This window comes from Pantherophis guttatus, chromosome 15 (genome assembly GCF_059756535.1).
Source record: "Pantherophis guttatus breed Tessera chromosome 15, ASM5975653v1, whole genome shotgun sequence".
Taxonomy (NCBI): domain Eukaryota; kingdom Metazoa; phylum Chordata; class Lepidosauria; order Squamata; family Colubridae; genus Pantherophis; species Pantherophis guttatus.
In genome coordinates, this window is record NC_142077.1 from 14,979,659 (window position 1) to 15,006,398 (window position 26,740).

The following is a 26,740-nucleotide window of genomic DNA, read 5'->3' on the forward strand; positions in this document are numbered from 1 at the left end:
AGGCGGACTCTGATTGGGGAAGGAATCTTTCCCAAAGAAACAGGGAAACCCGCTGTGTCCCAGGGCTGGGAGGGGGTCTGATGCCCCCAAAACTGCAAAAAAAGGGAGTGAGTGAAATTGGAAGGGATGATTAAAAAAAAAACTCTTCCTCCTTGTGAGAAGAGAAATTCCTGTATCTGCACAAGGCTGTGACAGAATCCATGCAAACAGAAGCAGGAAAGCCGGTTTTTATTTTTGTTAGATTTTTCCTCAGTGTTTTATTATTTTTACAAATAACTAAAGGAGGTGACCATGTCCAACTCTTCTTCTTCCTCCTCTTTTCCCCACAACAATCACCCTGTGAGGTGGGCTTGTCTGAAAGAGAGTGTCTGTCCCGAGGTCACCCAGCTGGCTTTCAGGGCTAAGGCAGGACTTGAACTCAGGATCTCTTGCTTCCTAGCCTGCTGCCTTAACCATTGTCAATGTTAAGGCAGGGCAGATTTTGGGCAAAAGCAAAGCAGGAAGCCCCAAGTCCCCCCCTCTTCCCGGTCTTTCTGGGGTAGAGCAGCCCCATCCGAGAGCAAAGGAGAGAAACTCCTGGACACAGAGAGCTCCTCCGTCCATCAAAGCCCCTCCCTCTTGCCAGGGTTCAGTAAGACTCACTGCCTGTAGGGGGCAGCATAGAGTCTGGCCCTGAAGTCCTAGCTGGGCCCTGGGAATTGAAATCGGGGCCTCCTGGTGATTGGGTGAAAGCCAGTGGTGGGATTCAGTTGGTTCGCCCAAACCGGTAGCTAACCAAGCCCAGCCACTCCCCTTGTCCCTCCCAGCCACTCGCCTCGGATGAGGCTGATATGTCTGAGAATGGCTTTGCCATGTTGCCCCCAAGGTCAGCCTTTGGCCGAACGAGCAGGTCTAGAGCGGGTCTCCCTCCTGTGCATTTAATTTTGGAGCCACCCCCAACCCCACCCCACCCTGAGCGATGATCCCTGCCACCATGTGCAAGCCATCCAGCCAGCCAGCCCAGCCCAAACCCGCCATCCGCCCGGTCAGGTTGTGGGGGTGCCTGGCCTCCCAGCTGCTCCCCCCCCCCGCCCTCTGGAAGGGCAGCAGCAGCAGCAGCTCCGTCGTCCCAGCAACGCTGCGCAGCCTCTGCGGCCTCCTGTTGGGCTTCCCGGCTGCCTGGGGAGCGAGGGGGAAGGAAGCGGCCAGCCGGCTCTTCGGAAGCACCGCTGGCTCTGCCCTCCTGCCTCCGCTCTTGCACAGGGGGAGGCGGCGCCTTCTCTCCCGGTCAGCAGAGGCTCCTGGGGGGGAAAGGCGGCCGGGGCCGGTCCGAGCTTGGCTGGGAACCTCACGTAACGCCCGGAAGGAATCCTGGTGCTGCAGCCGCCACTCTGGGCGCTAGCCAGGCAGGAGACTGCGAGCTCCGGGGTCTTCCGAGGAGCCCGGCCGAAGGTTCCCCCGCGGAGGCTCCGGGACTCCCGATGACGGGACGGGTCCTTGGGGCCCCCAGGAGCTCCAGCCCAGCCTCCGCCGCAGCCAGTGGCGCCAGAAAGTCCGGCGGGGCTCCTGGAGAGGCAGAGGTGGCAGGAGGCCGATCCGGGGCTGCGTGTAGCACGAAGGTTCCTCCGGGGCTTTGAGGCTCCTGGCTGCAACGGGCAGCAAAGCTCGGCTCGTCCCTCCGATGCAGCCGCTGGGAAAGGGGGGGGAGAAAGGGTCCCAAGGTACGTGCGGGTCGGAGGGGGAAGAAATGCAAACTTTGGGCTCCCGGTGCAGCACGGGGCTTTGGGCAAAGGCTGGAGGGAAGGGAGGAAGCCACGCTCCCCGGACAGCCGGACCAAAGGACGCAAAGAGCCCCCACCGGCTCCTCCGACAGCGGCCTCGCACAAGGCACCGGGGCTCCGCCTGCAGGCAAGCTGGACCGGGGAGGGGGGAGCCCGAGCGAGCCCTGCGGAGGGAAGGCAGGCAAAGGGCGAGCGAGGGCAGCCGCAGCATCCTGGAGCCCCTGCAATTCCCTCCGATCGGCTCCCCCGCCTCTCCTCTCCCCCCATCAGCCAGCCTGCCAGCCGGAGGGGAGTCGGGGGGCTTCACTGCGTTCCAGGCGTTTCCCACCCGAAGGGCAGGCCGCCTTTGCCATGGGGGGAGGGGTTTGGGGAAGGCGGGGGGGGGAATGGGGGGGGCAGAGGAGCCGCTTTCAAGCCATTGGCTTTTGCGGGGTGGAGAGTCTCCCCCTGGGCAGAGGCACCCTGCCCATTTCGGTAGCCCCCCCCCTTTCCTAGGGAAAATATTTTTTTAAAAAAAATCCCTGCAAATGGTTTGTAGAAAACGAGGAGCTTTGCCTCCGCTGGGCGGTAGAGCTGCATCTCTCCTGAGTGCGGAGAGGCTGAGGAGAAGGCTTGGCTGCCTGCCAGGAAGTCTCTCCGGGAGCCTCACCTGTGGCAGAGATGAGACCCTCACCTGGCTCCAGCCCCCGATTCCCCTTCAGCCTTGCCAGATGAGGAGCAGCCCTGGCAGACTCTCCAAGCCTGAAGCAGAAGGGAAGGAGGGTGGGAGAGGGAGACCCAAGCCAACCTCTCTCTGTGTGTGTGTGTGTGTGGGAGAGGGAGGGGGAGGGGGAGAGGGAGGGGGAGGGAGAGGGAGGGAGAAAGGGGGAGGGGGAGGGGGCTTCTTGGGGGTGCATTTTGGAGAAGCGTCAAGAGAAATGCCAAAAGGCCAATCAGTTTGGGATTAAATTCCAAATGAAATGGGGTCTTCAGGGAAAGGAGACATGAAGAACTTTCAACTGCAGGTTTCTAAAACTCTCCTTGAAAGGAACGTCTGGAGGCAGCTCTCGAACTCCTCAGTCCAGAGGGAGCGAAAGAGGGAGGGTCCCAGTGAGGGTCTCAGCCAGTGGTGGGTTCCAACCGCTATTACCACCGGTTCCCTTCGTCCATGCGCTTTGCCTGCCATCTCCCTGAACTGGGGAGAACCGGGAGCAACCCACCTCTGGTCTCAGCTATTTAGCTTAGGAGTAAGAGAATAACAGAGCTTAAAGGGACTTTGGAGGCCTTGTAGTCCAGGGGCCCCCAAACTTGGCAGCTTTAAGACTTGTGGACTTCAACTCCCAGAATTCTCCAGCCAGCCGTGCTTGAAGTCCAGAAGTCTTAAAGCTGCCAGGAGAATTCTGGGAGTTGAATTCTTCTGTGGGGGCGGAGCCCAGATTGAAATGTCGCCCCTTGGATCTGGAATGAAAGCTCCAGAGAGTCCAGGTTTTCCTCTCCAGGCCCAGATGATGAAGGGGAGCTGAGAGGGAAACACCACAAAAGATTAAATATTATTCGTATCCAAAAGGCCTTGTGAAAATGTACCTAAAGGAACACAGGGGTCTTTGCCAGCTTTAGGTGTCCTCCTCGCTGCCTGCAGAGGCCAAGTATGGCTTAAAAGGCCAGAGTATAGGCTGCCCCCTATAGGCGGTGAGTGGAAGGACCCAGTGGAGGAAGGACCCTGAGTGCTGATTGGAATTCTGGGAGTTGAAGTCTACACCTCTTCAGGTTGCTAAGGCTGAGAAAGACGCTCTAGTAAACCCTTCACTGGGCAGTTGGAGGGATGACCTCTGAGGTCTCTTTCGACTCCATTTGTCCATTATTCTAACTCTTCGTCTCTTTACGGAGGGCAAAAGAATCCTCTCCAAAAAGGGACTTGGGCGACAAAATGGAGGATGCGGGGTCTTTTCCAGCTTTAGTTGTCCCTCTCGCTGCCTGCGGAGGCCAGGTGTGGCTTAAAGGCTAGAGTATAGACTGCCCCCTACAGGCAGTTAGAGGGTCAGCTAAAGTGCAGCCTCCTCCATTTTGTGGCGGGAACCTCCAGTAGAAAGAGGGAAAGGAGGAAACTGGATGTAGCTAGAATTCTCTTTGTGGCTTTTTTCATCCCTTTCTAAACTCTGTTCTGTGTGTGGAACTTAATCTCTTCTTTTGGCTCCTTGAATAAAGTCCACCTTGGTTGAAGCCCCGGAGTTTCCTCAGGGCCTCCCTGTCTCCCCCTCAGGCCGGCTGAGCCCCTGAGTCCCAAGGCCAGAGCTTCTCCCCTCAGATCCCCTCCTGGCTCCCCAGAAGTAGAATATTATGAATTACCCCCATTGAAGTAAATAGCGCTGCTGTTTTCAGATGCACAAAAGGCGTTTGACAACGTGAATTATGGCACTTTATGATAAAACAGTTGAAAATGATGGATTTTGGAGACAGATTCATAAATATGATCCAAACTATATAGAGAGACCAAGTGGCAAAGGTGAAATGACAAAGAAAATAGATATCAGAAAAGGAACAAGACAAGGATCCCCTTTATCTCCATTATTATTTATATTGACATTAGAGGTTTTAAATAGAAAAGTGAGACAGGAAAAGGAAATAAAAGGAATGAGAATCAAAAAAGAAGAATATAAACTACAAGCATTTGTGGATGATTTGGTGTTTATCATGGAAGCTCCAATAGAGACAGTGCCAAACCTATTAGAGCAAATAGAAGAATATGGGAAAGTAGCAGGACTGAAAATCAACAAAGATAAGACAAAAATATTAGTTAAAAATATGAGAGAAAATCAAAAGAAGGAGATGACGGAGAAACTGGACATCCAAATTGTGAAGGAAGTGAAATATTTGGGCATCCATCTGACATCAAGATGTGCAATGCTCAAGGAAGACAATCATTATAAACTGAAAAAACAAATCAAAACAGACTGGAGAAATGGAGAATCTTGCAATTATCACTAATGGGTAGAATGTCAGACTTCGATGTTATCTCAAAATAAATGAATTTCCAAACTGCCAATCTTTAAGGAAATCTTCTCTTTAATTGAGCACAGCAACCGGATCATGACTCGATGCGGACAAGACTGACCTTTTGTCCCCCAATCCTCCCTTTCCGATCCCCAATTATCTGCTTCTCATTGGCTATCTTCCAAGTTACTCTCTGACTTCTTGTCTCGTCATTTCACAGGAATGTCCCCCCTCCCTTCATTTCCACGACGACCCAGCTTCAAAGGGATTTAGCAGGCAAAAGTTCAGGGCTTATCTCTCTCCTCTCTATGCCAGCGGTGAGACGCTGACATAGAATAGCATTAATAAAAATGAATGTATTACCAAAAATATTATTTTTATTTCAAACTATACCAATAAAACTGGAGACAAAATACTTTGAAGAGCTGAAGAAAATAACATGGAAATATGTGTGGCAAGGAAAGAGAGCAAAAATTAACATAAAAATGCTACAAGATGCAAGAACTAGAGGTTGTTTGGCTTGGTGGGCGTGGCAGAGGAAGGTTACTGCAAAATCCCCATTTCCTCCCGATCAGCTGGGATTCTGGAGGGAGAGAATAGTTGGGGGTGGTGCCAGTCAGAGGTGCAATTTACCAGTTCCCCAAACTTCTCAAAATTTCCGCTATCGGTTCTCCAGAACTGGTCAGAACCTGCTGAAACCCACCTCTGTTCCAGTCCTGCCTTAGTACTTTTTGATTGGGGGAGTGAAACTTGGAAAAAAGTTCTGAGATTGATGTGGGATATCAGAATTGGGGATTCCTAGAGTGTGAGATGGTCCAATATTGTGTGGTTTGATGGAGGAAAGTGAAATTGTGGGAAAAGACAAGTTCCATGTTGGGCAAAGCCACAAATCCCTCTGCCTTCTGCTTGTGAGAGAACCAGAGGAATTTGTGTGGTCACTGTGAATCTTAGACTGATCTTGGTCGGATCCATCAGAGCTTTTCTTATCTCCTTAGAATGGAATTTGCAAAGGGATCCTGTTTGCAATTAGGAGCCATTATAAGACATAAACATTGATTCCCGATTGATCAACAAACTGTGTGGTTGGAGAGCAGAACAGCTTCCATGGGTGCCTCTTCCTAGAAACCTGAAAGTGCCCCCCCCCACCTCAATTCACCCCCTTCTTGGACCTGGATGAATATTATACACCATTGAAGGTTTGTGACCTGGTCAGTGATGCGGCTGCCTTTAGACAGGATCACCTCAACCTCCTCCTGGGGAGAGTTTCAAGGTCCCCTTTCTCTGGGCATCTTCTGCAGCCCTTCACAGATAAAGAAAATGCTTTAGGCAGAAATCGTAGAGAGGAAAATTAAAGGGCCTGTAAACTGCTATTTTAATTCTCTGGTTGAGGAAAGAAAAAAACACAGTGGAAAATTCTTTACACTTTTCATTTTTTACTTTACTTTGTTTATTTATTTATTTTGGTGTGAAATACACACCAAAAAAGAAACAATCCTAAACTGAAATCCCAGACAGCTGTTCTGCTGAATTCTTTCTGCAACGGAGGTTTTTATGAGGAAATCAACAAAGAATTATATAAGAGAGATGAAGATTAATGATCCTTTGGGATAATTGTTGAACAGCCGGGGCAAATTATGGTGAGCAAATAAATCATATTCCTGTCCTAAAGGAGCTAGAGGAACAGTCACAATAGTGAAAACTGTGATGGGTCAATTAAAATTCAAGCAATAAAGCCTATTGCTAGTCCCAGCCTTTTTCCTGAAACTTTGATCAGAAGAGGCATCCATGTAGAGCTGAGGTCTCCTTAGTCTTCTTCCTCCATCCTACCATTGATCTGCCTTTAAGAAGGGGATGGGGGACCAGAGTTTGACAGACATCCATCAAGGTCTCTGCCAGCCGATTTGGATGTAAAAACTAAATGCCGAAAGCAAAGATGCAGTCAAGAGTTCGGGTGCTGCAAAGCAGAGCGCCAATCTTCATGAAAGGGGATTTCCATGAAGGCTTCTATGGCCTCCAGAAGCTTTTTTAGAAAATCCGGGGTGGGTGAGGGCATCTCAGGGCTTTCTCTAGGCTTCCTGCTGCCCTCCGTCCTCTTCCCCCTCTCCATAGAAAAGGCAAAGGGCCAAAGGTGGAGGAGAAGACATTCCGGGCAAGGAAGGATGGACTGGGATCTCTCCTGATCTTAAACTTCATTTTAAAAGTTAGGTGTATGTAACTTGGTGGCGCAGCAGACTAAAGTGCTGTTAATTAGCACCAGCTGCCTGCAATTACTGCAAGTTCGAATCTCACCAGGCTCAAGGATCAAGAAATGATCGATGAATCCACAACTATAATATCAAAAGAATCTGAAGACTGCACTACAGACAACGAGGAAATAATTGATGAAGCTGATGACCAAGAAGAAGATGAGATAGAAAACAACAAACTCAGGTCAGAGATACTGAGACTTTTGAAAAGTCAAAAGGATGACGAAAATCTCATCGCGAACCTCCAAGACATCATAAAAAACAGCGGAGCAGCGAGAGAGAAACACATCGTAACAGATGAATCTAAAGAATCAAAAATGGTGAGCGAATTGCCTGTAGATAAGAATATAACTAAAAAGAAGACTAACAGTCCCACACAAAATTTTGAATGGCAGCCATCTTGGTTTCAACAGACCACTAAGATGAGTGAAGCAGAGCCAATCAGAAGACAGAATTTAAAATGTCTGGCGCGAAAAACCCTGCATAGTGCAAAAGGCGAAAAAGAAAAAATCTACTCTTCAGAAGAATCTGACACAGACATCGAAGAAACTTCAATCAAAATGCAAATAAAATCAGCAATGAAAACTCTCTTTACAACATTTGGCCCAAAATTAAGAATTACTAAAGAATCAACAAAAGCTAGCAATCAAGAAATGAAGAAAAGACAAGCAAGCAAGCAAACACCCCAGAATCAACCCGCTTCTATCCGAACGACGAGAGCACTGGCACCTGAACCCAGAGAATTCTGCAAATACTCTCCCACGCCACAGACAATTCCAGGAACCAGAAATCTCAACAAGAACTATTTCAACGAAAAGAAACAAACGTCTGCCGTCACCTGGACACCCAAGATCGAACCGGAGACCGAATCATCGGAAGAGGAGAACTACGAGGGAGCTGCAGCGGCGAGAACCTCTCCCGACAGCTTCAGAAGCGAAATGAGCAACGCGCATGCGCAAACACACGCAGACAACTACGGACGACATGAAGAACAGAAAGAGCCATTCAGACTCATTGCAAGCATACCCACACCATTCTGCAACTACCAACATCTGCAAGATCACGGACTGCCTCCAGTTGTAAGTAATGGAACTAATAGTGTTGGGAACTTGCCCAATGATTTCCCAAAACTGAGAATAGATGGTATTAATTTGCAGGAATGGTGTCAACAACTTCAGGTTGTTTTTCTAAAAGAGAACTTATTATTCTTTATAACTAACCCCCCCAAGAGACCTTGGACTCTAAAATTGGACTGCCTGCATCACAGAGCATTCTTCCTATTAATATCTAGTATATCTCCTGCTATGTATCACAGTATTAAGCATAATTTGACTGTCTCAGAAATTATTCAATGCATGTTTAAATTATTTCATAGCGAAAGTGTAGCAACTACTACAAGAATGTCTAAAGATTTCTTCTCAGCTAGGATAAAGCCAGGGGTTACCATAAGTGAACATTTGATATCTCTAAACAAAATCAGAGCAGAGCTGCATTTAAGGGGAGAGATAATTTCAGATCAAACAATGAAAAGTGTTATCATTAACTCATTAGACCCTTCGTGGGATAACTATATATCACACTTAGACACAATTAATTTAGGATACTTATCCATAGAGAACTTATCAAATAAGCTAATAGATGAAGATAATTCAAGAAGAAGTCGCTATAATAATTACACAGAACACAGACAGAGTAAGAGAGTAATATTTCAAGAAAAATTTAGAGAATCAATAGAATGTCACAACTGTGGATCCAAGGAACATTGTAGAAGAGATTGTCCCAAATTCCTTAGAGAAAGACAAAAACATGACTATAGCAGTAGATACCATAACAGACAATCATCCATTGATAGACATAGATATAGAAGCCCACCTAAATACAGAGAGCATAGAGGGGGCAGAGATAATTCAAGAGATAGAAAGTCTGGATCACTAAATGGACTAAATAAACACAATACAACCGACATACAACATTCAGATGACAATGATTGGCTCATTGATTCTGGAGCAACTAATCATACAACACATAACAAAAATATACTATCTTCATTTATAGAAGATAACTTTGTAATTAAGGTAGCCAATCAAGAAAAAGTACAAGTTGTTGGTAGAGGAAATATAAACTTACCCGGTCTAGGAAAAATAGAGGGGGTATTGTTAATACCAGAAATACCTCATAACATACTTAGTGCAATAAAACTAAGTAGGGATTCTGACATAAATATAGTTTTTTCAAAAGGAAAAGCAACACTAGAGAAAAATAAAACAAGCTTGGGTAATGTGATTACCAAAGGAGGTTTACCATATTTGGTTATAAAAGAGAAATGGTTACACAATATTGATGCCAACATAGAAAATGAGGATAATAGCAACAGTGATAATGAGGAACATGAAACAATTCATAGTCACAAAGACACATCTATGAATGACACATCCAATGACAAAAAACCTACAATTGGAAAGCCAATTCACGATGAGTGTGCACATATTTTGCATAGGAAATTGGGGCATGCCAGTTTTCCTGTAGTACAAAAAATGATTGAACATGCTGAAGGTGTTAAAATAAAAAATTGTAAAAACTATTTGGAATGCTCAGTATGTAAGTCCACAAAACTCAGGACTAGTCCTAGACCAAAAAAGGCAACAAGATCAACTAATCAAATTTTTGATTTGGTACATATGGATCTGGTTGGCCCATTAACACCATCAATCACATATAGAAAACGTTACTTTCTGACTATTGTAGATGACTATAGTCGTTATGGATTTGTCTACACCTTGAAACACAAAGATGAAACATTTCAAAAATTTAAAGAGTTTTACAAACGTGTAGAAACACAACATAATATTAAAATAAAGCAAATCATGACAGATAGGGGATCTGAATTCATGTCCAAAGAATTCTCCTAATGGCTAAAAGACAAAGGGATGCTACATTTCACGTCTAGCCCTTTCTCAGCATTTCAAAATGGAGTAGTAGAGAGAAAGAACTCGACATTACAAACCATGATTAGATGCACATTAGAAGATGCTGGCTCAGGAAAACAATTCTGGTCAGAAGCATTACAATATTCCAATTATACACAAAATAGAACTTGGTCCAGCATTATAAACATGACACCTTACGAATTAATGTACAAGAGAAAACCCAAAATAACACACATGCACATATTTGGAGTCACAGCGGATGTACACATACCAAAACAATTGAGGCGTAAAGGAGAGAACGTATCCAGAAGACTTAGGTTCATGGGATACAAAACAGGCACAAAAGGGTACAGATTTATTGATAATAACAACAAATTTATAATTTCTAAAACAGCTGTATTTCATGAGCAGGCCAATTGGTCTAGAATACATCTTAATGAAATATTCCCAACTACAAATTTAGATACTAAGCATCAAGACAAAATAGATAGAGAGGAACACAGTCACAACACACATAGAAACAAAATTAAAACCTGGACAAATAGTCAAAACAGAATAAAGACAGATTCATTAACAAAAAAGGAGGCAAGATACCTACACAATAACGATAGCAAGCCAGAAAAAACAATCAGAAGTAACAGAAATCAAATGCCAAACAAGTATAAGGATTACGTAATGTACATGGATAGTGAAGTATCAACACCAAACACATACGAGGAAGTATTAAAACTCCCCACTGAGGAAAGAAAAAAATGGGAACTAGCCATGACTAAGGAGATAGACAGTTTACGAGAATTAAATGTATTTACACCTACCCCTGCACCTAAGGATAAAACTATTATAGGTACCAGATGGATATACAAAATTAAAAATCTGGAAGAAGGTAACACATTATATAAAGCTAGATTAGTTGCACAAGGTTATGCTCAAAAATATCCTGAGGATTACACAGACACATACTCTCCCACTGTAAGAACTGAGAGTGTCAAGACAGCTTTAGTTATAGCATCTGCACTTAACCTTGATGTATTTCAATATGACATACAGACTGCGTATCTACACGCAAAACTTGATAAAGAGATATATGTAAGAGCACCTCATAGTCAATACACAAACAAAAATGAAACTTGGTTATTGAATAAAAGTTTGTACGGATTAAAACAATCTGGCAAACGATGGTATGAATGTCTAGTCAAAGTACTCAAAACTATGAATTTCAATGCCACCACTGCAGACAACTGTTTTTTTGTCAAAAAGGAAAATGATTCCTTAGAATTTGTATTAATTTATGTGGATGATATTTTGTACATAGGTAAACACAAAGAAAAAAGAGATACATTCGCAACAAAACTAAATGAACATTTCTCTTTAAAATCGTTGGGAAAGGTAAATAAATATGTTGGAGTTCAAATTAGTAAAACCAAAAAAGGATTTAAACTTTCCCAAAAGGATAAAATTATAGAATTCCTAAACAAGTGTAATTTAAATGATGCTAAAACTTGTGACACTCCTATGCAAACAGATTTCCTAAGAAACATAGATGAGTCATCCCCTGAGTTTAAAGATAATACACTTTACAGATCAGTTATTGGTTCCCTCTTATATATCTCCAATTGGACTAGACCTGATATTGCTTTGCCCCTCAATCTGTTATCCAGGTACGTTAGCAAACCTTTAATGTACCATTGGGAAGCCGTCAAAAGAATATTAAGGTACCTAAAGCATAGCTTAGACTTCTGTTTACTACTGGAACCTAACAATGTCAAAGAGCCCATCCTCATTTGCTACACTGATGCGGATTGGGCAGGTGATACCATATGTAGAAAAAGCACATCAGGTTATATATTCTTCCTCAATGATTGTCCAGTTTACTGGTACACTGGAAAACAGGATTTAGTAGCTACATCAACAACCGAGGCTGAATATGTTTGTTTGTCTAAAGCATCCAATAATCTTGTATGGTTTAATGATGATGTCAGCATTCCAAATTAGGCTCTCTTCCAGTTCTGACATGAAGACATGAAGCCAAGACCAGAAGCGCTGATTTATTGCTGAGATGAACTTTTACCTAGTTTTCTGCATGCAACAGATAGGGTTTCCTGGGGGACGAGGGTGGGGGCCACATTCCTGTGAGAAGTACGTGCCGGGATGTAGAGATGGATCTGCATGATGGCCAATGGGACATCAGGTTGGCGAGCGGAAGAGGAGGGGGTTGGAAGGAGGAGCCAGTTTGGCTGCAATTAGAATTAGGAATGTCGGCTATTTCTGTTCTTAATAAAAAGTGATTTATTAGAGACTCTGCGCTTGATAATGGAACTTATTTAAGACAGAACCGAAACCTGACAGACAGCCAAACTCCCTCAAAGCCAGGCTGGCTGAGTTTAAATCATCCCGTTCCCTCCCAGACGTATGGTCGGATTGGAGGTTATCCCCCGACACTATGGCTGAAGCGAAGCTCTCGGAGGAAAGCCTGCTTCAAGCAACGAGTGGAGGAGAAGCGGTTGTGACTCCAGCCAGTTTGGAAACTACGAAGGCTCAACTCTCCCCGCCTTCCTTCTCGGAAAAACCTCAAACAAAGAAGCCTGAATCAGATAAGTACCCAGGGGCTGTGCCAAAAGCTTCAGAAGCGGAATTTCCCTTTCCCAACGTGAGAGATAAGGGAAAACCCCTAAGTGAATTGGGCAGAGCTTCCTGGCTATGGGAGTGGGAACAAGCCAGAAAACAAAGTAAGCGCCAAGAAATTCTAAGGAAGCCACTCGAAAGCCCCATAGATGAGTTGAAAGAAAAATTTGACCGTGCCACCCTTCAGGGGAAGGAACCATCCTGCAGACCCAAAGAAAAGAAAGAACCAGTCTGGGCTGTGGACCCGAGAGGGCGCAGGCCAAGGCGCAGCCCCTCCCTAAGGCGCAGCCCCTCCCTAAGGCGCAGCCCCTCCCCAAGGCGCAGCCCTTCCCCCCTTCACAGCAGGAGGAGAAGGAGCCCAACGATGCATCCATGGGTCCCCCCCCCTCCCAGAAAGCAGCAAAGCCTAGCTGAGGCAGCACCTCCCTACCCCAGGATGAGAGGCGAAGCAGAGGACTTTCAACACCGAGGCCGGCCTTACACAGCTCAGCACAGAGAGGAGAGGGTAGACAGGGAGGAGCCACCCCAGTTCAGAGGGAAGTTCGACGGTGACCCAGACAACCTCGCCCAATTTCTCGATTCAGCTGAGATATACATAGAGCGTTTTGGACACCTTTTCCCTTTCCCTAGAGCCCTAGTGAATGCCATTTCGGAAGGGCTGGAATGTCACTGCGTTATTTTATTTACCAGCTGAGCTCATTATTTCTGGACTGTCAGACTCTCCGTAGCTTTGCCAACTTCTTATCAGTAAGCTACGTGTTTCCGCATCCACCCACATTCCTTCACACTTTTCCTTTGTTCTCTTGCCAGAGGTCCGGCTCAGATAGCCGGCAAGAATTATTTTCAAAAATGTAACAATTAACTTTTCTTAGTTAGTGAGGTGTTTTATTTTCTTTATAACAAATAAATGAGTTTTATTAGAAACCTTTTCTTCGCGTTTCTTTATCAGAATAGTGCAACTTGGAATAAGCCTCGATTCATCTCCTCCTTTAAACCAGGGTAATTAGTCCCAGAGCCAAACATGGGATTAATAAATGCCCTGACATTCTGGTAGCACGAGGATGGTCTGATTTATGGCTTTTTCCTTGTTTTTGTTACTTCTGATAAGAGCGCATAGGCAATTAGTTTTTAGCTACTGAGGTACGCTAATTATTTTGCTAAGATGCCGAAACAGAAGAAGAAAAAAGGAAAAATGAAGCATAGAGCTTTATCCTCTTTGGAAGAAGAACAGGAGATAGTAACGCCCTCAAGATTCCAGCCTCTTGCTACGGCTACGCAATTGGAACAAGAAGGTGCCATGGGTGAAGAAGATCTGAAAATGCTTTCGGAAACACATCAAAGGACAGATATCAGAACAGCTGCTTTTGAAGATAATGAACTGCGACTGAGGTCGGTAGCTTTTTCTTCTCAATTTGCATGCTATGAATCTATTCTACCAGAGCCCACAGATTACGATGTGCTTGGTGCCAGGCCAAGAAAGTTTCCACAAACGGCGAAGCTTTTTCACCCCCACGCAGAGAGAGAAGTAATTCATTATTCTTCTCAAAGCCCTGAGCTCACCCAGCATGAGATGGCCATCAAATCCTATCGTGAGCATGTAAAATATTATGAAAATGAACTGTCTCGATTTAAGAGAGATTTGTTTATGCTTGAGCATGATAAGGAAGAATCCCGTGACTTAAGATTTTCAAAAGAGGCCATCTTGTCTTCTTGCTCAGAGCCAAAGACACTCCCCCTGGTGGATTCTGTGTCAGGCCAATTAAGACAGAGGGCACTGCATACGTCACATGAAAGTCTCCCTGATCAAGTTACATATAAACCTGCCACGCAATCATTTCTTGAAACTGAGCTGCCTGAAGCTAAAGGTGCAGCACCATCTGCTGGCGAAAGTAATTTACTACAGGAAGCTGAAAGAGAAAGGAGCTTAGATGAACATTTTAAATTACTACAGCAGACCCTGGCAAACCTGTCTCTAACTCACTCAGAGATTCAAGCTGAAACGCCACAAGTGTCTCCACGGGCTCAAACTCCAACACCCCCTGGTGGTGATGGTGCCTTTTTAGATGGAACACAGCAAAGGCAAATGATTGCATCTCCAGCAGGTCATGCCAATATTGCAGCTCAAGCACAAATGGCAACTGGAATACAGCAGATTCCAGTGCATCAGCCACAGCAGCTACAAATGCCTGCATATGTGCCCCAGCCACAAGTGCAAATAGGGCCACCTCCTGGCCCACCTCCAATGGCACAACCAAGACCATTTTTAGGTCCACAACAGGCACAGCAAATACCACAGGCATTTCTGCCAGCACAGCCAGCATACCAAGTGCAGGCTCCTCACCAGGCATTTTCTGTCTCTCCACTAACTGGTGAGTCAAAACTAAAAATGTCAGGACACAATTACAAAGCCTGGGTCAGTGAGATTACACTATTGCTTCTTAGAGAAGGCACTCATTTTATGGTTTTTAACCCTCCTGCACAACCATGGGACTTTGCAATACGAGATCTAGAGATAAGGGCTCGTACAACATTATTGATGTCCATGGATACTGAACTGCAGGTCACTTTTCCACCAAATACAACAGCCCGACAAATTTGGGCTGAATTGGAAAATTGCTACAGGCCTATCTCAATTGAATCTTCATGTTTACTCATGTCTGAACTCCACGGTTCGAGATTGAAACCCGGTGAACAAATTGGAGGACATTTGACCAAACTGAAAGGTCTGAGAACAGAATTGAGAGAAAGAGGCCATAACATTGAAGATATTCAAATGATCAGCATCATTATTAACTCTTTGAATTATGAATGGAAAGATGCTGTTACAAAAATTAACCAAGTCCCAATTGCTCAACGCACAGTGGACAATGTCTGTAGACTTTTAATTGAAGAAGAGGCATTCATGTTGGCCACGCCACACTTGAGAGGACCACCCGCATCAAGAGCTCCAGCTAGATGCCCCTTCCGAGGAAGGACCTACGCTCCAAGGATGCCAAGATGCAACACCTGCAATCGTGTGGGACATGCCACCCGGGATTGTCCCCAACGAGTTCCAGCTCCCGTCACGCACCAGCCCAGAGGAACAGATTCCAGAGGCAGAGGCAGAGGCGGTAGACAAGGTCGTCGTGGTCCCCGGCGTGATCCACAAACTCCACTCGCTACACTGGCTTTAACCAATGATCCACAACCTCAACCAGAGTACGACAGACGACTCCTGTGGACTTTGGACAGTGGTGCAGCATTGCATGTTACCTACAGAAAGGAACTTTTCACAGAGATGCACGAGCCTGAACCAGAACTACGTGAACTTTATTCTTTTTCAAATCATCCTTGTCAGGTCAAAGGAAAAGGAACTGTTTATGTTGAAGAGCTCGATGCATTCATTCCTGATGTTTATTACATACCAACAGCAACCAGTAATTTGCTTAGTCAGTGTCACTTGTCTAGAATGTTAAAGTTCCAAGTTCACCACCTTGAAAAAGCAAGTTACATAGTTAAAGATGGAGATATTGTTGCTGAAACCATATTAATTGGTGGTGTTTATTACTTAAAGCCAAAGCCTAAAACACAAACACAGGCAAATATGCAAACTCCAAAAAGGGAAGGCACAGGCCCAGATAGAGATGCTCCAGAGAGAGATCCTGTTGCTACCCCTAAGGCTCCTAAAGCCAACAAAAATAGAATTGGTAAACAGGTTGCTCAGAGCAAGCCTGAGGTTCCGCATAAAAATGTTAATGTTGAGAATTCACTAACTGGTAAACCTTTGCATTCCAGGTGTATCCACAAATGGCATAGAAGATTGGGGCATGCCAGTTTCCGTGTTCTTAGGAAGATGCCGGAGTTCGCAAAAGGTTTGGATCTAAAGGGGTGTAAGGTGTTTTTGGATTGTGCTGTATGCAAGAAGGCCAAATCCAAAGCAGCAGCCATTCCCAAACGTGCTACACGCCTGTCAACACGCATTTTTGATTTGGTTCACATTGACATAGTTGGTCCTTTCCCACCATCATTTGGTGGTAGAAAATATTTTCTAACAATTGTTGATAATTACTCTAGATATGGATATGTATATCCTATGAAAGAAAAATCAGAGACCTTTCAGATCTTTAAAGACTTTGCAACCCTTGTTTCTACCCAACACCAAGTTCGCATCGCCAGAATCCAGAGTGATCGTGGTGCCGAGTTCATGTCTCAGCGTTTCCAGGACTGGATGCGTAAGAATGGAATTCTTCATCAGACTTCGGCGCCTTACACACCGGCTCATAATGGAGTCGCAGAACGAAGACAAGGGGTACTGCAAACCATGATGCGTTGTCTCCTAGAAGACGCCAACCTTGGTAAGATATACTGGGGTGAAGCTATCAAGTATGCAAATTACATTGTCAACCGTACTTGGAGCAGTGTAACAAATCAGACTCCTTTCTTCATGTTGTATGGCTACAAGCCCGATCTTAAAAACATCCATATTTTTGGTTCATATGCTATGGTGAACATTCCCTTAGCTCAAAGAAGAAAAGGAAGTCCAGCAGCAAAGAGACTGAGATTTATGGGTATTGATGATAATTCAAAATGGAGCAAATTTATTGACTCTAAACATGCAATTGTGATTTCCCAATCTGCTAATTTTGAGGAAGATATTGACTGGTCCAGGATTCATTCCAATGATCCTGGAGTTTATTTTCCTAGAGATGATACTGCTGATGCTACGCAGATTGATGATCAAGATTCCACTGATTCTTCTCAACCCGATGCTCCGTCTTCGCAAGCCGCGGATGCTGACGCTGGCGACGAAAGTGAGGACGAGGACGAAGCAGAAGAAGATTGGACAGTTGTTCCAAGACGTTCTAAGAGGGCCACAAAAGGGATCCCTCCACAACGATATTCTTGGCAACTGACAAAAGCACCCTTGCCTTTGATTTGCAATGTTACACTTCCACCTGATAATTTCACACAAATCAAGCAGCTCCCTGATTCAGAGCAAGACAAATGGTATGATGCAATGCAGGTTGAAATGGACAGTCTAAAGAAACTTAAAGTATTTACACCTGCAAAACCTCCAGCAAACAAAAAGGTCATTGGCACTCGATGGGTCTACAGAATCAAAAAGAAACCAAATGGTGAGTCACTGTACAAGGCCAGACTCGTAGCTCAGGGTTTCGCTCAACGTTATCCTGAGGACTACACAAATACCTACTCACCCACAGTCAGAACTGAGAGTGTAAAAATTGCTTTAGCAACTGCAACTATCCTTGGTTTAGAAGTTTTCCAGTTTGATGTTGACACGGCTTATCTACATGCAGACCTAGATGAAGAGATCTACGTGAGAAGTCCTCCAGGGTTCTGACAGCAAGAAGGGGATACCTGGTTCCTAAACAAAAGTCTCTATGGTCTGAAACAATCTGGTTTAATGTGGTATTTATGTCTTACTGACAAACTAAATTCAATGGGCTTTATTAAGTCCGAAACTGATGAGTGCGTGTTCACAAAAAGATCTAACAATGCATATGAGATAGTTCTTGTTTATGTTGATGATATTGTTTATATTGGTCCAAATAAGCAAATGAGTGAAATTTTTGCCAAAGCTTTGCAGAGATACTTCACATTGAAATCATTAGGTCATATTAGCACTTATTTAGGTGTTCAGATTGAAAAAACACAGAAGGGGTTTTGTCTTTCACAAGAAGATAAAATTGAACAAATTTTGCATCATTGCAACATGAAAGATGCTAACACAACAAAGACACCCATGCAAACAGATTTTCACAACTTGACACAAGAAGAAAGTCCTGAGTTCGAGGATCAAACACTTTATCGTTCAGTCATTGGGTCACTATTGTACATTAGTAGTTGGACCAGACCCAACATTGCACTTAGTGTTAATCTCTTATCTTGACACGTAGGTAAGGCAAAACAGTTTCATTGGACATGTATTAAGAAATTATTAAGATACCTAAAATACACTAAACACATGAAGTTATTGTCAGAACCAACACATCCTGATTATGCAGAATTATGTTGTTATGCAGATTCTGATTGGGCAAGTGATAAGAAATCACGCAAAAGTACTTCAGGTTATATGATGTTCTTAAATGGATGTCCTGTTTATTGGCAAGTACGTAAACAGAATTTTGTTTCTTGTTCATCTACTGAAGCTGAATATGCTTGTGTTTCAGATGCATGTAATTCCCTAACTTGGTTTGATGCTTTAGTCACAGATATCTGGACACACCCGATCCGACCGATCACAGTGATGGAAGACAATGAATCGGTGGTTTATATTTCTGAATCTCATTTTACAGGTTCTAGGTCCAGACACATTGACATTCGTTACCAAAACATAAAACATTTAGTGAAAAAAGGTTTTGTCAAAATGCAATATGTATCTACACATGATCAAATTGCTGATATGCTCAACAAACCACTTCCAGCAGCTCAACACGAGTATCTGCGTGAGAAGATGTGCCTTATTTGATGATGTACTGATATTCGCTCAACTGGCAAAAGAAGGGGAATGTCACTGCGTTATTTTATTTACCAGCTGAGCTCATTATTTCTGGACTGTCAGACTCTCCGTAGCTTTGCCAACTTCTTATCAGTAAGCTACGTGTTTCCGCATCCACCCACATTCCTTCACACTTTTCCTTTGTTCTCTTGCCAGAGGTCCGGCTCAGATAGCCGGCAAGAATTATTTTCAAAAATGTAACAATTAACTTTTCTTAGTTAGTGAGGTGTTTTATTTTCTTTATAACAAATAAATGAGTTTTATTAGAAACCTTTTCTTCGCGTTTCTTTATCAGAATAGTGCAACTTGGAATAAGCCTCGATTCATCTCCTCCTTTAAACCAGGGTAATTAGTCCCAGAGCAAAACATGGGATTAATAAATGCCCTGACATGGAAGGAGAAGCAAAGAGGTGGGCAGCATCCCTCTATAAAAACAGGGCCCCCCAGCTGCAAGATGCGGATGGATTCTTGCAACTATTGAGAAACCGTTATGAGGAGGAGGAGGACGACCCCTATGTGGAAGACGAGCTCAGAAACCTAATGCAGAAGGGGAAGCCCATCAAAGAGCATATCCATGAATTCAGGAGAGTCGTTGGGACACTGCCTCCCCTACCCAAGCGATTGCTGGTGTACTTTTTTAGAACAAGCCTAGATAAGAGAATTTCCCAAGTGACTGCTTATCGTGACATCCCAAACCGACTCTCTGAATGGTTCCGGGTAGCGATAAAAGTCGACAGAGGGTTGCGGGCGAGCAACACGCCGAAACCACCAGAGGGAAAGGAGAGAGGTCGATCAGACCAAGGGCCACTCAACAGACGGGAAACCCCAACATCACAGCCCTCCCACAGACCAACTGCCCCACGGAGCTCACTGAAATGCTACCGATGTGGGGGGAGCGGCCACATAGCAGCAAGATGTGGAACGCCTAGACCGGGACCAGCTCCACCGCCCAAAGCACGACCGGAACGAGGGCCCAAGCGCGCCACCCACATATCGCGGGAAAACCCCCAAAGCCCGGAGTTTTTCGCTCACCTGACCGAAACCAGAGGAACCCCAGATGAGGGAGATCAGTTCCCCGAACTCTACGACACAGAGGACGAAGGCGAAGACGACCCGATGGTGAGTGGACCTGTTCATCCTTTTCTTTTCCCCATACGCCTAACAGCCCCCAAAACAGGGGCCCAAGAGACTTTCCAAGCCCTAATAGACTCTGGTAGCACACGGTGCCTAATCAGCCTACCCACAGTTCTGAAATTGGGAATCCGAGCTAAACAGCTCAAACAACCAATTCGTTTTGAGCAAGTTGATGGGTCCCTAGTGGGGGGAGCGTACGCCACACACTTGACCGAACCCGTGAGACTAGAACTAGCAGATCACTGGGAGACGATCCGCTTCATAATAGCCCCCAAGATGACAGAACCAGTCATATTGGGACTCTCGTGGTTGGACAAATGGGGTCCAATCATTTGGTGGCAAGAGGGGACCCACAGATTGAGAATAGCAAAGGGGCCCCAACCCCTGCCGCCCCGACCAGAAGAATTCCCTCCCACGCTGAGACCCCAAAGCAGCCCTCCACCACAAAACAAAACACCACCAACACAAGGGTCCCTCCGAGAAGGTACAGTAAAGCAATTAGCAGCCGCACCCACCACCGCTTGTAATGCAGATCAGATCCCAGGGGAATACCAAGACCTTGCCGAAGTATTCAGCGAGGCCGACTGTGACATTCTGCCCCCCCACCGTGAGACCGATTGTGCCATCGAGATTATTCCGGGAGCGAAACTACCCAAACCAAAAATGTATGCCATGACGCCCCGAGAAATGCAGGAAATGCGGCACTACATAGACAAAAACTTACAAAGGGGATTTATTGAGCCAGTAAAACCAAGAGTAGCGGCGCCGGTCATGTTTAAAGAGAAAAAGGACGGCTCCATGAGATTGGTGGTTGACTTTCGAAGTATCAACGCTGTATGCGTACAAAACTTGTACCCCCTCCCCCTCATGAAAGACATGCTAGCCCACCTAGCTAAAGGGAAGATTTTCACCAAACTAGACCTTCGAGAAGCTTATTACCGGGTACGCATAAAGGCAGGGGATGAATGGAAAACAGCGTTCAACTGCCCCCTGGGTAGTTTCCAGTTTAAAGTAATGCCCTTTGGTTTGCAAGGAGCCTCAGCAGTATTCATGCAGTTAATAAATGAAGTTTTACGTGAACACCTTTACAAAGGGGTCCTCGTCTACCTGGACGATATTCTTATCTACACGGAGACCATAGACAAACATATACCCCTCGTCCGCCAAGTACTGAAAAAACTGCTACAGGCAAACCTATATGTCAAACTGTCAAAATGCGATTTCCACCAATCACGGCTAGACTACCTGGGCTACCGAGTATCAAACAAGGGGATAGAGATGGACCCAGCCAAGGTCCAATCAGTTCTACAATGGCAACCCCCTCGCACCCGCAGACAACTGCAAAGTTTTCTAGGCTTTGCAAATTTCTACAGACAATTCATCCCCTCATTCGCGAAGATTGCCAAACCTTTGACGGACCTCCTAAAGACAGGAAGTCCAGAGATGAAACCTCACCCGGGACAACCCTTACAGTGGGACCTGACCTGCCAACAGGCGTTCGAGACACTAAAAGGACTGTTCGCGAAAGAACCTGTCTTAAAACACCCGGATCCGGAACAGCCTTTTGTCATCCAAGCAGACGCAAGTGATGTGGCAGTAGGAGCCGTGTTGCTCCAAAAGAACAACCAAGGTGAGCTACAACCCTGCGCCTACACCTCCCGCAAACTCACCGATACGGAGAGGCGATGGGCTGCGTGGGAGAAGGAAGCGTTTGCAGTAAGATGGGCCTTGTTGACCTGGCGGCACTTACTAGAGGGAGGCCAGAAACCATTTGAAGTCTGGACTGATCATAAAAACCTAGAGGCCCTAAAAACCCCACGAAAACTGTCACCCAGGCAAGTGCGGTGGGCACAATACTTCAATCGTTTCAATTTCGAGCTTAAGCACATCCCAGGAGGGAGAAATTTCCTGGCTGACGCCCTCTCCCGGATGCCCCAATACAACAGTGAGTGAGAGCAGGTAGTGAATGCCATCATCCCCTCCACCCAAGCTGCAGCCCAAGTGATCACCAGACGGCAATGACGTGACCAGCAAGGCCAACTTGCTAGCGACTTAACTGCAAAATTAAAAAATGAAATGCTGACAGACCCCTGGTATCGGGACAATCAACATCTCTTAACAAAAAGAGATGAACTAGCATGGAGGGGGACAAAGCTCTATGTCCCACAAAGTTTACGCATCCTGATTCTCAAGAGGAGCCATGATGTCAAACCAGCAGGACACTTCGGGTTCCTAAAGACGTTGCACTTAGTACGAAGGCAGTTCTGGTGGCCACATATGAGAAAGGACGTAGACAGTTATGTAAAAAGCTGCACCATTTGTGCCACGATGAAGACAAGGCCAGGGTGCCCGCCTGGATTGTTGCAACCAGTAGCTGAGCCAACAAGACCATGGGAGGAGATTGCAATGGACTTTATAGTAGATCTACCGAGGAGCAGTGGAAATACAGTGATCTGGACTGTAATAGACTTATTCTCCAAACAGGCACACTTCATTCCTTGTAGTGGACTGCCTTCAGCCCGTCAGTTATCCAAACTGTTCCTGAAGCACATTTACCGCCTACATGGAGTCCCCAGGAGAATCATTTCCAACAGAGGGGTCCAGTTCACAGCAAAGTTCTGGAGGGAGTTTCTACGATCCATAGGTTCATCCCAAGGGCTCAGCTCAGCTTTTCACCCGAGCACCAATGGGGGGGCAGAAAGACTGAACGCTATGATAGAACAGTATTTAAGAAGCTACGTCGACTACCAGCAGTCCAATTGGGCAGACCTCCTATCTTTTGCGGAGGTTGCATATAATAATGCTGTCCACAGCAGCACGGGGCTAACCCTGTTCAAAATAGTGAGTGGCATGGATTTTGTTCCCATGCCAGAATACCCGAGGGAGCCCCCTTCCTCAGTCAGTTTGACCGACTGGATGGCAATGTTGAGACAAACTTGGGAAAATGTTAAGAGGGCGCTGGCAAAAGCGGCTCAATCCTATAAGGACCAAGCAGACAAGCACCGAACTCCCCAAAGACCATTTCAGCTGGGAGAGAAAGTTTACCTCTCCACCAAGTACTTGAGACTTAGACTCCCGAGCAGGAAATTGGGCCCAAAATTTATAGGACCATTTCCTATAATAAAAATAATTAACCCCGTTACAGTGCAATTGCAGTTGCCACGGCTTTTGGGGAAAATTCACCCTGTTTTTCACAGTAGCCTTCTAAAACTACTTTAAGGCCAACGCCACGTGAGCCCCCTGGGCCCCTGGTTGTTGGGGGCCAAACGCACTACGAAGTGCAGCGGATTCTTGATTCAAGATGGCACAGGGGGCGCCTTCAGTACTTAATTAAATGGAGGGGTTACCCATTGTCAGAGGCTTCCTGGGTGAAGAGTGCAAACATCCAAGCTGATCGCCTTATAGCAAAATTCCATGCAGACCACCCGGGAAAGCCGGGAGGGGGGGTGCACAGCCAGGGAGGGGCTGATGGGACTAATCTTCTTGTGTTTTCCCTATGGGATAGGTGATGTCGCAGAAGTGAAGGGAGAGGGGCCGGATGTCAGCATTCCAAATTAGGCTCTCTTCCAGTTCTGACATGAAGACATGAAGCCAAGACCAGAAGCGCTGATTTATTGCTGAGATGAACTTTTACCTAGTTTTCTGCATGCAACAGATAGGGTTTCCTGGGGGACGAGGGTGGGGGCCACATTCCTGTGAGAAGTACGTGCCGGGACGTAGAGATGGATCTGCATGATGGCCAATGGGACATCGGGTTGGAGAGCGGAAGAGGAGGGGGTTGGAAGGAGGAGCCAGTTTGGCTGCAATTAGAATTAGGAATGTCGGCTATTTCTGTTCTTAATAAAAAGTGATTTATTAGAGACTCTGCGCTTGATAATGGAACTTATTTAAGACAGAACCGAAACCTGACAGATTTATTATCAAATATCTGGAAAAATCCTTCATTACCATTTATCATACCTGAAGATAATAAAGCTGCTATTGAAATATCTAGATCTGATGCTATCGGTCAAAGATCTAGACATATAGATATAAAATTCAAGCACGTGAGACAATTATCCCAGGATGGATTTATTAAAGCAGTTCATTGCGAAACTTCAGAGCAAATAGCTGATATTTTGACTAAGCCTTTGCCATCTAAACAACACAAATATTTAACTTCTAAATTACAAGTTCTGTACTGTTCTGAATCTGAATGTAATTATTGTTATATATCGAATCGGCATTTAGAGGGGGATTTGTCACAAGTAAATGCCTTATTCTCTTATAGGTGAATTGTATATACATGGGGTATTAGGGGTTAATTTATTCTTTCTCCCTTAATATATTCATATGTAACCACTCCCCTCCTTTGCTCCGCCTTGTAAATATATAAGGGGCTGTATGCACCTCCTCCTTGCTTCTATCTACAATACTTCAGAGAATATAGAATGCCTACTGTAAATAAAAAGTGTTATATTTGAATACTTCACTCTTGAATCATTTATTGAGTCAGATCCTCAAAATTTCGCAACAGCTTTAGTGGCTTCCTATCCTTGAACTGTGAAGACTGCAGGAGTTTCTTGCAGGCACCTTTGAATATCTCTCTGTCCAAGGTTAATGGGATTAAGTGGATCACTCAGATTCCCCTCAGTCCATCATCTCCCCTCCTGCTGCTTTCTGTCCTGGATCCTCTGGCCCACTCCTTTCATAACACTGACTGGCTTCCCTTCATTTCCTGGGAGATTTCTCTTGGGAAGTGGGACATGGGAGGCAGACGGGGCAGCTGGGAAGGAGAGAGGCTGTCCGGTACATGATGTGTGAAAAGATTGGATTCCAAAGGCGGAAAATCTCTTTCCCCCAAAGTGCCCAAATGATGGTGAGAAGGAAGAAAGGAAGGTGGAAAGAAGGCCAGGGGTTGGGGCCTCATTCTTTGGGGGGGGCTCTGTGGCCCCTGCAGAGTTCCCCATTCCCTCCAACAGACCCCAACACCCTCTGTGGCCCTTTGGAACTTCCTCTCCCCAGAACCCCGATTGGCCCCTGAAGTAACAATTGTGCAAGTCTCCGGGCAGAGTCTCCCCCCTCCCACTTTCTCCGCTTCTCTCTCTCCGCAGCCTCTGGAGACGGAGCCCCGATGTGGCCCAGGAGGAAGAGGCACAGGAAGCCCATCCCCTCCAACCCCACAGCCGAGCTGGGAGGAACCCATTGAGTCACTCGTGAGTCTGGTGAGGCTCCTGGCCAGCACGGAGGAGGCTTCTGCGGGGACGAGGCGGCGGGAGGGAAGGGCTTCAGACAGACTGCCTGTGGAGGGTGGCCCTGCCTGACCTGGGCACGACGGAGCGGGGCAGGACGCTTGAGTGACAGCTGTCTGTTTCAGTGAGGGGGAAGGGGAGAAGGGAGGTGCAGCTGCAGGAGGAGCCTTTGGTGCTGTGGGGGGGGCAAGGACTGCCTGGGGAGGGTGCGGGAACCAAAGACAGCCGAGGGACTTTGCTCCACTCACTAAACTTTTAAAACCAGCTTTAGAATAAAAGCCAAATAGGTGACTTTGAGACAATCATTAGGAGATTGTGAGTTCTAGTCCTGCCTCAGGCATGAAAGCCAGCTGGGTGAGTTTGAGCCAAGGTCTAGGAGGCTCTGAGTTCTAATCCTCCCTTAGGCATGAAAACTTTCTGAGGGACTTTCAGCCAATCACCAGGAGACCTTTGAGTTCCAGTCCCGCCTTAGTCCTTTTTGATTGGGTGTGTGAATCTTGGAAATATTTTCTCAGATACTAGAATTGGGGATTTCTAGAGTGTGAGATGGCCGAGTGCCCAATATTGTGTGGTGTGATGGAGGAAAGTGAAATTGTGGGAAGATGCCTTTTCCATGTTGGGAAAAGCCATAAGTCTCTCTGCCTTCTGCTTGTGGGAGAACCAGAGGGATCTGTGTGGTCACTGTGAATCTTAGACTGATCTTAGTCTGATCCATCAGAGCTTTTCTTATTATCTTTAAAATGAAATTCACAAAAGGATCCCATTCACAATTAAGAGCCATTCTGAGGCCTAAATTGAAGAGCAATCTGTGGTTGGAGAGCAGAACAGCTTCCATGGGTGCCTCCTTTTTCTTTTTTTTTAATTGACTTTAATTTATATGCCGCCCTTCTCCGGAGACTCAGGGCGGCTTAAAATGCGTTAAGCAATAGCCTTCATACTTTTGTATATTTATACAAAGTCAGTTTATTGCCCCCATAATCTGGGTCCTCTTTTTTTTTTTTTTGAAAGGATGGAAGGCTGAGTCAACCTTGAGCCTGGTGAGATTTGAACTTCCTAGAAACCAGAAAGTCCCCCCCCCTCTGTTCACCCCCTTCCTGGCCCTGGATGAATATTATGCAGCATTGAAGGTTTGTGACCTGGTCAATGATGCAGCTGCCTTTAGACAGGATCCCCTCAACCTCCTCCTGGGGAGAGTCTCAAGGTCCCCTTTCTCTGGGCATCTTCTCCAGCCCTTCACAGACAAGACAAGCTTGGAAGAGGAGCAGAGAAAATGCTTTAGGTAGAAATTGTAGAGTGCAAAATTAAAGGCTCTGAAAACTGCTCTATTATTTCTGTGGTTAATGAAAGAAAA

General features: G+C 45.6%; 1 protein-coding gene across 1 annotated transcript; it reads left to right on the forward strand.

Annotated features, from left to right (window-relative positions):
- The first annotated feature begins 19,414 nt into the window (after positions 1-19,414).
- On the forward strand, positions 19,415-24,016 carry LOC148111965 (uncharacterized). Its single transcript, XM_087879365.1, has 2 exons — positions 19,415-20,143; positions 23,664-24,016. The coding sequence occupies exons 1-2, from the start codon at positions 19,415-19,417 to the stop codon at positions 23,679-23,681; spliced, it is 747 nt and encodes a 248-aa protein (XP_087735491.1). The 3' UTR covers positions 23,682-24,016.
- Positions 24,017-26,740: the final 2,724 nt, after the last annotated feature.